General features: G+C 47.9%; 1 protein-coding gene across 1 annotated transcript in view; it reads left to right on the top strand.

Annotated features, from left to right (window-relative positions):
- LOC114355387 (thioredoxin domain-containing protein 3 homolog) overlaps nt 1-10,491 on the top strand; it is a 13,890-nt gene extending 3,399 nt beyond the window's left edge. The window contains exons 5-10 of the mRNA XM_028308210.1: nt 5,329-5,527; nt 6,113-6,283; nt 6,404-6,561; nt 6,825-7,045; nt 9,204-9,429; nt 10,050-10,491. Coding sequence (XP_028164011.1) covers nt 5,329-5,527; nt 6,113-6,283; nt 6,404-6,561; nt 6,825-7,045; nt 9,204-9,429; nt 10,050-10,256 — 1,182 coding nt within the window. The 3' untranslated portion in view covers nt 10,257-10,491. The remainder of the gene's footprint in view (nt 1-5,328; nt 5,528-6,112; nt 6,284-6,403; nt 6,562-6,824; nt 7,046-9,203; nt 9,430-10,049) is intronic.
- The last annotated feature ends 471 nt before the right edge of the window (nt 10,492-10,962 follow it).

The raw sequence follows: 10,962 nt of genomic DNA, 5'->3' as shown, positions 1-10,962 counted from the left end.
TTTTTTTTTTGTGTGCATGGAACGGTTCGGAACAAACTGCATTGAATCTATATTGCATGTTGTGTCAGCCTATAATTGTTGTTGCATTGTAACTTTGTTCATAATTGTAATTTTTAAGTGTACATGTTGTAATGTAACAATGTTGGTAGACCTAATAAATAAATAAAATAAATAAAATTTGGCAAGTGCTGAGAAGAAGTGCCGCAACAAATTCAGTCACTATAAAAACTCATTTAGTTCTGCTTGTTCCAGCACCCGATCCTGTACATCCCGTCGCAGCAAGGACTACTATTCAACGTGCGCGTGTTCTGGGTGTGGGCCATCAACGCTCTCCTACACTCGGTTCTGTTGTTCTGGCTGCCCGTACTTATGGCGCCCACCGCGCTGTGGCCCAACGGCCGCGACGGCGGCTACCTCGTGCTAGGGAACATCGTCTATACGGTAAATAGATAAAGTCTGGTCGCCGAGCAGATAGATGATAGAACTTCGTCCAATGACCCCAAGCTACCCATCCTTATCGCTCGGGCGTAATACTGCTGTCGCGAACTCGCGACTGTGCGACGGGCGGCCGCAGTGAGTGTGCGAGCGCGACACCAACAGCGTTTCGGCCGAATGACGTCTGCTGCTGGACAAAGGCTTTCTCAAGGATTTCTACAAAGACCGGTCCGGCGCTGCCCGCATCCAGGCACGTCCCGTGGCTTTCACCAGATCGTCGGTCTACCTAGTCGAAGATCGCTCTCGAGAACTTTTCTGCCCTATCGAGTCAGAAATGAGGAGATCCGCAGGAAAATCAAAGTGACCGATGTACCCCCCAGAATTCCCAAACTCAAATGCCAGTGGGTGGGGCACATCGTATAGCTGATGGCCGCCGGAGTAGACTAGAATAGTTCTCGAGTAGCGACCACGGGCCTGGAGACGTAGTGTGGGCAGGCTCCCTACTAGATGGATTGACGACCTGCGGGCAAGCAGGATCAGTCGTAATGGAATGGCTGAAACGACGACAGGTAACTGCTGTACAGTCAATTTAGCTATAAACATTTTGGAACATTTTGAGAGCTAATAATATTAGAAGTTAAGTTCAATATACTGACTTTCTATGTGTATTTTGACAGTACGTGGTGCTGACGGTGTGCCTGAAGGCGGGACTGGCGACTCACTCGTGGACGTGGGTCACGCACGTGGCCATCTGGGGCTCCGTGGCCATGTGGTTCCTCTTCATACTCATCTACAGGTCGGTATTTTGAAAATTGTAAATACTTAAAAAAATCGAACTGCCTAAGGCGGGAATTGAACCCACGACCTTCCGCAAGCCGGGCGACTGTTCTTCCAACTGAGCTACATAAAGATGCGACTCTTAACGCTAAAAATTAAATAACTACAGGTCGTAACTCGATAATAACAAGAGCTCTTGTTGACATTTATTTACCTGCTGAACGCTGACTCTTGTCATACAAATATTATATTTAGCACAAAATTAAGGGGCATAACCTAGCCGCAGTCTACAGACTTTCAGTCGGCCAGTTAAAAATAGGTGGTCTGCGCCGTCTTAACTATTTTCTGTAAAACAAAGATTTGAATTACCCTGTAAATGGTATTTTCTGTAATAACTTAAGAGCTAAGCACAGGTGACTGATTTTTTTCTTATGCATAGTCAAACCAATATTATGTTGTCTGCGGTTGCTATTCAGGTAGCAGCATGGAAAAACACCCCATTGGCCAACAAAGCATTAGATTCCATGACAATGCAGCCTACTGAAATTAAAAAAAGAATAGCCGAGAAGCGGCGTCTGAGACGAGTCTGGCAAGTGTCGCGCCATCCCTCTGACAAACTTATGCTTAATAGAGCTATTAAGGACTTAAAATCAAAGCTGGAAGAACATAAAAATAATAGTGTGAGGAGAACCCTTGAACTAATGTCACCATCTGCACGGGGGGAGCATTCGTTGTGGAAGGCCACTAAACTCCTAAACAGACCCCAACAATCATCCCACCCCATAAGGTGCTCGTCATCCTGGGCGCGAACCGACAAAGACAAAGCAGAGGCTTTTGCCACTCACCTTGCTCAAGTGTTTAAACCAAATGCAGGTAATGGCAACGAGACTGACCTGGATGACATACTTAAGCAAGATATCCAACTATGCCTCCCTATCAAACCCACATCGCCGAGGGAAATAGCGCGAGAAATCAAACTACTGAATCCTAAAAAGGCACCTGGTTTTGATTTGATTACCCCGCGTATTCTTAAGGAACTGCCAAGAAAATGTATTGTCTTTCTGACCTGCTTGTTCAACGCAACATTCAGAACCTCCTGTTATCCAAGTTTGTGGAAGGTCTCAGAGATTGTGATGATACATAAGGACGGCAAGCCGCCACATGAATGCTCGTCATACCGACCCATAAGCTTAACCCCAGTTCTCTCAAAGCTATGGGAGAGGATATTTCTGAAAAGACTCAGTATTTTTCTAAGTGAGTTTGATATTGTCCCTGGGCACCAGTTTGGCTTCCGAAAGGCACATTCGACCATCGAACAGGTTCATCGTGTATACAATAGGGTATTTGACACCACCAATCAATTGACGTACTTTTTAAAACTGCCAAAACGACACTCTCCCATAGATTTTGTACGGCAATACTAGCATGTGACGTCACAGTTTTATCAACTCAATGAAACTACTTTTTTCAATAATAATGCAACCAAAAATCATAATTTGCAGGTAATTAAAAATTAATTAGGTTTTTAAGACCAGAAAGAAGTGTCTTTTTAAAAAAGTTGTGGTTTAGAATTATTGGGAAATGGTGTCAAATACCCAATTCTGCAAGGCAAAGCTTCGAAAGTAAAAAATATTGCTCCGCTGCGTTTCTAGATGTACAACAGGCTTTTGATCGAGTCTGGCACAAGGGATTGCTTTGCAAGATCAAGGAAAGATTACCACACTCAGTGTTTCACATCCTGGAATCTTATCTCTCTGACAGACTATTCCAGGTCAAGCTAGGAGAGGCCAGATCTTCCCTGTATCCCATTAACGCCGGTGTTCCCCAAGGGTCGGTGCTTGGACCGGTCTTATATAATATTTATACATCAGACCTGCCGACCTCAGATGATGTCACGGTTGCTACATATGCTGACGATATTGCTTTCTTGGCTGCAGACAAAGACCCTATATCAGCAAGTGAAAAGCTTCAGAGACTGCTGAATGCTACGTCAGATTGGCTTCATAAATGGCGTATACAAGCCAGTGCGCAGAAATCCAACCACATAACTTTCACTTTGAGGAGAGGAGACTGTCCCCCCGTCTGCCTGGGAAGGAATGTTCTGCCTCAGACCAACTGTGTAAAATACCTCGGCTTTCATTTGGAGGGACCACATAAAAATGAAAAGAGACCAAATTAACCACAAATTCAGGAATCTATATTAGATGATGGGCAGGAATTCGGTTCTCTCCCTGGACAATAAACTTCTGATATACAATTCCATCCTGAAGCCAATATGGACATATGGTATCCAGTTGTGGGGAGTTGCCAGCAAGAGTAATATCGCGTGCCTGCAAAGGGTGCAGAACAACATATTGAGGAATATTGCGAATGCCCCGTGGTTCACGAGGAATGATGAAATACACGAGTACTTGAACATTGAAACCGTTGCCGCAGAAATAGAGCGATACAAGAAACTGCACATCGAACGTCTTACTCATCACCCCAATCCACTCGCCTATGGATTACTGGAGAATGACAACGTGGTTAAAAGGCTAAAAAGAAACCACGTAATTTAAGAAGACAGCTTAGGCATAGGCCAGCTGCTCTTTAACAATAAAATGACACTCAACATATCTGATTATAGTCTGGCGACTGATTGCAGAACATTATCACAAAAAAAAAAAAAATGTTGTCTGCAAGTGGTGGCAAGGGAAGTTCTATTTTGAATGTGTGTAAGTGCCCTAAATCTATCTATCAGTTTAAGGGCTAGATTTCACCGGGACACCATGGCGGCGCAACCAGTCGCCGGCTACCAACAAAATGTATACAGCTCTATAGAGAGTTACTCACCTGGTGTCCGTTTGGTTGCGCAAAGCTGCATACATTTTGTTGGTAGCGGCGACTGGTTGCGCCGCCATGGTGTCCCGGTGAAATATAGCCCTAAATGTTATAACTAATATTTTCTATGTATCGCTGTTGGTTTCTATAAATTTAATAAAATATCACCAACAGTGTGCTAATTTTGCCTTATTATGACTGTCGAAAGCAAATAGATAACACACATGCGGGATAAGGAGATCCGGACGTAGTAGTTTAAGTGGTGATACCGCAACCAGGCCTGTTCATCTCCGCGAGTTTACATCGAAAACAAAACACGCACGATGGCCCACCTACAGGATACTATTCGACAAGGCCTCACATACGAGCGAACATTGACTCACGCACGCGTATTCTTGTGTATGATGGAAGAAAATAAAGAAAATGGTGTACTAAATACTGTGCAGTATTTAACTGCCTAAATAATAATTTTTTACGATATTAAACACAAATAAACTCAACGACCTTTAAAATGGACAACGAATCAGAATTGTTTTAATAACATAACCTTAGCGAACCTTACAATATAATAAACGAAATGCAAATTACACAACATTCAACTTAATCGACGAGGGGCTCTAGAAAGGAAAAAAATCTGGACACCGCTTGCTAGTGCTAGCGCCATCTAGCGGTGAGCGATACAGGCGAATACCACGGTGCCGGAGTAGTATTTATTATGAATGTGGTGTTACTCCAGATCTTCGATTTTATAGTTTTCCCTTTATGTGGCCATTAAACCCTAACTCTGTACCAAATTTCAGCTCTCTGAGTTTATGGGAAGTACTAGTTCTATTTTGATGATTATCAGTGAGTGAGTGTCGTAAATGCGAAACTTTGCTTTCGCTTAACTTCGGAACTAAATGACCAACAGACTTGAAATTTTGGATTTTAAGTAGGTACGTGATTATAGCTTACTAGATGACGAAAATTTCTGCGTTCTGGTCTTATCCAGAGGTTCTCAAATAGGGGCCTGAAAATGCGGCGAAATGGTTCCAGTAAAGGATGGTACGGCAGTGTTTGCTTCGCGCTCGACTTGGCGGGGGCACTGCCGTGCCCCCAGATAAAAGATTGCCGTAACATGCCGAAATCCTCCATTATTACAGCTAAGATTTTACAAGGTCAAACTAATAAGCGAATAAGGTTATCTCTGGTTCAAGCACCCTCCAATAATTGTAGCCTTCGTGTGATAGAAAAAACAATACCAAAACAGACTTAAATGCAAACTACAACTGCTATATCCATATTTTCATATTCCAGGAAGTAGCAACAGCTCAAGCGAAACTGCAAGAAGAGAGGAAGAAGCGTGAAGAAGCAGCCATAGAGGAAGCAAGACTCGCGCGGAGAGAAGCGCGCGCTAAACGCTTGGAGAAGCATTTTGATGACATCTGCCCCGCGCTCATCATGCCGCACGCCCAAAAGAGCTTAAGGAAGGTCGGGGACATACTTGAGCAAAACGGTGAGTCTAATATGCTTCGATGTACGGACAAGGGACGGTATATCAAGAGACAGCCTTAGAGGCGAGGGTCACACGGAGGGAAGCGCGCGCTAAACGCTTGGAGAAGAACTTCCATGACATCTGCCCCTTGCTCATCATGCCACACGTCCAAAAGAGCTTGAGGAAGGTCGGGGACATACTTGAGCAAAATGGTAAGTCTACAAGCAAATCATAGATGAAGAACAAATTGCAAATGCGAAGCGACAGGAGTTCTGCAAGGGAAACGAATGGAGCACTAATTCGAATGAATGTTTGGAAGGTGTATAATCAACCTTAACTTCGAACTCCTTACCTTACGTTCATCTGATTAATTTCATTGCGGGTTCAATGACAGTTTATTTTTCCTCTGGGACAAACTTGACCTTCACTGGTTGGATTTTTTATTGGCCGTCAAGCATCCTGACTACACAGGAGTTGCAGCGCTGAGAATGTGAGGTGGCAATAGTTCCGTAAATTCAGCAGAAGCTTAAGTGTTCATCTTTATCTGGTACGAATATACAGTTTTATAACTTGTATCCAAACTCAAAATCCTTTTTCCTCTTCCAGGTGTAATAGTAGCAGACAAATGCCCCCTTCTCCTCGGCAAGGACGATGCCAGGCGCCTAGCAGTCGAGGACCCTGAGCTGAAGCTGCCGGCAGCTCTCGCCGCGCTGGCCGAGCGTCCCGCGCTGTCGCTGCTGCTTAAGAAACTGCCCGAAACTGAGGGGAGCATCATCGGTAAGAATACACGACGAACAATTGCCTAGGAAGCAAAAGATCCTGAATCCCTGTCCACTACTACTAGTGTGTGGACTGAACAAAACACTATTCATTCACTTACCTTTATCTTTTTTCCAGAAATAACCCGCCGAGCGCTGTGTGGTGATGGGTCAGAAGAAGGCGACGCGCCGAAAAAAACAATGTACGAAGACCTGAGGGTAGACGGCGTACCAGGACTATTCGTACCTGCAGACAGGCACCAACGAGCCGCTGCATTGGATCTGCTGTTCCCTAAGGTAAGGAAGTACCTCAAAATATCAGTTCATTCTTCCACGTTACACGATCGCGCCAAAACGCAACACGATTTAGGTCATATGCTGCAAGGCACCTGGAAAGCTGAAATAATTTAACGTGATAAAATTTTAAAACTAACACCTAAAACAAACGATATTAAAAACTTATAAGTATCGTGATTATTTTCATACCATCTCTATGGAGAACAGCGTTTTGACTGCTCCTAAAGTGTCTCAATTGACCGATGATATCCCTTTAATTCCAGATGGTAGGCGCAGTGGTGGAGCCACCTACAACCGCGGAGCCTCCACACATCGCCATGATGTTCGGCGCGTGGCAGCGACGGGCCGTGCTGGCGGCGGCGGGCGCGCCGGATATTGCACCGCGTGTACTCAAATATGGCTTCTTCGCCGACACCGATGTGAACGCGCCTCGGCTGCTGGCCAAGAACATCGAGAAGTATGACGAGAGGACTGAGAAGGACTAGTAAGTTTAAACGATTTTGTGTCGCTTTAGGATCTTGCGTGTCACTGGCTAGGTCCACACCTAACGACTTGCACTCCACATTGGATCGTGCGTAAGTACGAGTACCACGTACGATCGGACCGTGGTGGATCGTCCGGTGTGGCCCTCGAATCTCGATGCTCATGATAGCTGTAGGTCTGCAGGATCCCGAGAGCTAGCCGGACCGGGCGGACGGCTTACCCGACGCTTTAATGTTGCAACCATTCCTCCTGCCCCTTTCGACCAATCACGTGCTCATTTCCTTTCAGCTGCGAAACAATCGTGCTCATGATTGCCGTGGGCCTCCCAGAGCCCGAGCCAGCCGAGCCAGAGACGGAACTACCCGCCACCGGCGGCGCTGGCGACACAACCACTCATTAGTTACTCCAATTAATCACGTGCTCATCTCCTTGCAGCTGCGAAACCATCGTGCTGATGATCGCCGTAGGCCTCCCAGAGTCGGAATTAGCCGAGCCTGACGCTGCAACCATTCTTTAGTTACTCTTTCAACCAATCATGTATTCATCTCCTTGCTTGCAGCTGCGAGACGATCGTGCTCATGATAGCGGTAGGACTCCCAGAGCCGGAGCTAGCCGAGCCAGACACGGAGCTGCCCGACGGGCCGCCGGCGGCTCTGGCGATACAACCACTCATTAGTTACTCCAATTAATCACCAATCACGTGCTCATCTCCTTCCAGCTGCGAGACCATCGTGCTGATGATAGCTGTCGGACTGCCAGAGCCGGAGCTAGCCGAGCCAGGGACGGAGCTACCCGATGGACCACCGGCGGCGCTGGCGCTGTAACCATTTATTAATTACTCTGACCAAAAGCTCATCAAAGACATCTCTTTCCAGCTGCGAGACGATCTTGCTAATTCTATAGGACTACCAGAGCCAGAGCTGGCAGAATCAGGGACCGAACTGCCTGACGGCTCGCCCGGCACTCTCACGCTGCAACTACTCATTAGTTACTCCAATTAATCACCAATCACGTGCTCATTTCCTTCCAGCTGCGAGACCATCGTGCTGATGATAGCTGTAGGCCTCCCAGAGCCGGAGCTAGCCGAGCCAGGGACGGAACTATCCGCCACCGGCGGCGCTGGCGACACAACCACTCATTAGTTACTCCAATTAATCACGTGCTCATCTCCTTGCAGCTGCGAGACAATCGTGCTAATGACAGCTGGATAGCTATAGGACTCTCAGAGCCGGAGCTAGCCGAGCTTGACGCTGCAACCATTCATTAGTTACTCTTTCAACCAATCATGTATTCATGTCCTTGCTTTCAGCTGCGAGACGATCGTGCTGATGATCGCAGTAGGACTGCCAGAGCCGGAGCTAGCCGAGCCAGACACGGAGCTGCCCGATGGACCACCGGTGGCGCTGGCGATACAACCACTCATTAGTTACTCCAATTAATCACGTGCTCATCTCCTTGCAGCTGCGAGACCATCGTGCTCATGATAGCTGGATAGCTGCAGGACTCTCAGAGCCGGAGCTAGCCGAGCCAGACGCTGCAACCATTCATTCGTTACTCTTTCAACCAATCATGTATTCATCTCCTTGCTTGCAGCTGCGAGACCATAGTGCTGATGATCGCCGTGGGTCTCCCAGAGCCAGAGCTAGCCGAGCCTGACGCTGCAACCATTCATTAGTTACTCTTTCAACCAATCATGTATTCATCTCCTTGCTTCCAGCTGCGAGACCATCGTGCTCATGATCGCAGTAGGACTGCCAGAGCCGGAGCTAGCCGAGCCAGGGACGGAACTACCCGCCACCGGCGGCGCTAGCGACACAACCACTCATTAGTTACTCCAATTAATCACGTGCTCATTTCCTTTCAGCTGCGAGACCATCGTGCTCATGATCGCAGTAGGACTCCCAGAGCCGGAGCTAGCCGAGCCAGGGACGGAACTACCCGCCACCGCACCGGCGGCGCTAGCGACACAACCACTCATTAGTTAATCACGTGCTCATCTCTTTCCAGCTGCGAGACCATCGTGCTCATGATCGCCGTGGGTCTGCCAGAGCCGGAGTTAGCCGAGCCAGACACGGAGCTGCCCGACGGGCCGTCGGCGGCGCTAGCGACACAACCACTCATTAGTTTCTCCAATTAATCACGTGTTCATCTCCTTCCAGCTGCGAGACCATCGTGCTCATGATCGCAGTAGGACTGCCAGAGCCGGAGCTAGCCGAGCCCGACACGGAGCTGCCCGACGGGCCGCCGGCGGCGCTGGCGCTGCTGGGCCCGCTGCACGTGAGCGGCGACAGCGTGGCGGGGCAGGCCGAGTGCGCGCGCTTCTTCCCGCCCGGCTACAGCGAGCCCGAGCGCAAGCCCAAGTGCAAGGCCAAGAAGAAGAAGAAGGTAAGGTGTCCTGACCTGATGCAATGACTTATGATAGTACCGAGCCTGGGCTAACGGAGAACGTCAACAAATGAAAGAAAAAAAAACTTTGCTTGACAACTATGAAACAACGAATGAATGAAACAGAAAAGTTTTGTTTTCACAACAAGGAAACTTCTGGCCTACATCTTACCTGATGGAAAGTGATGATCAGGCCGAAGGTGCCAGCGAGCTTCATCCGAGGCGGCAAAAATCTTCATTCTGTTTCTTCAAAACAGACAGCAAATTCATTCAGGATTTCATTTCTCCATGCATGTACTTTACAGGTACATCTCGAATTTAAAACCAATTTAAAATTCATTGAGATCTTCGTCTAACTCCACCCACAAATGAACTTTAAGGTTATAGCACATTTATCAACCCGGAAAGGGATCAACACCGTGTCGCCTTTCACCGCGCTGTCAACCGCGAGGCGAGGCTTTTAAGTTGCGGTGCGGATAAGTTGCGTTGCAGTACGGATTTTCAAACAAAGAATATTGACCACCTCGCATTGATAAGGTTACAATCCGTTTCCGGGTTGTTAAGTGTCCTTCGTCTTTTATTTTGCAACAATTCCATAAACATTAAATTCTTCCTTCCAGAAGCGTCACGAGAACAAAGAAGAGTCAGCCGGCTCCACCGAAGCCCCGCCCGAGCCTGAGCCCGCGGAGGAGGCGGCCGAGGCGGGCGAGGGCTCCGAGGAGAACGGGGAGGAGCGCACCGGCGACAGCGACAGCGACGAGAACAACGCCGACGACGCGCAGCCCGTCGACAAGGCCACGTCTCCCCCGCCCGCGACGCCGCATTAAGACCTTTTAAGCCGGGTCCAGTCTGGTGTAATGTGTAATGTAATTCAGAGCGTAATGTAACACGAATTCTACGTGTGGACGGCACTATGAGCATTACATGTAAAGTGCTGCCCATACTATTTCCATCACCGGGGAACGAGACGCAAATTAGCGTACCATTCCTATGTTGTCGAAATTCCACCAGCTCGCACTAAGCGTTTCGATCACTCTTTTATAATTCGAACAGCTAGGGACTGGAATTTGCTTCCTGCAGCTGTCTTTCCCGAAGACTATAATCCGGGCCTTTTCAAGGCGAGAGTGAATAGGCACTTTCAGGGCTAATATTATGTACCATCCTAGACTGCATCCCACTTAACACCAGGTGCGATTGTGGTCAAATACCTACCTTGTTATGCATAAAAAAAAACATTACATGATACATTCTATTACGCGTTACACTCGTCTGGACCCGGCTTTATAAATCTGATATTAGCCCCGCCCGAGCCTGAGCCCGCGGAGGAGGCGGCCGAGGCGGGCGAGGGCTCCGAGGAGAACGGGGAGGAGCGCACCGGCGACAGCGACAGCGACGAGAACAACGCCGACGACGCGCAGCCCGTCGACAAGGCCACGTCTCCCCCGCCCGCTACGCCGCATTAAGACACTATAGATCGGATATTGGCCCCGCCCGAGCCTTGCTTCACATTCAAATATCATAAGATCGGATGTA

This window comes from Ostrinia furnacalis, unplaced genomic scaffold, assembly GCF_004193835.3.
Source record: "Ostrinia furnacalis isolate ACB-3 unplaced genomic scaffold, ASM419383v2 OfSCF2395, whole genome shotgun sequence".
NCBI lineage: Eukaryota > Metazoa > Arthropoda > Insecta > Lepidoptera > Crambidae > Ostrinia > Ostrinia furnacalis.
The sequence above is the reverse complement of the archived record's forward strand: the minus strand, read 5'-3'. Positions and strand labels throughout refer to the sequence as shown.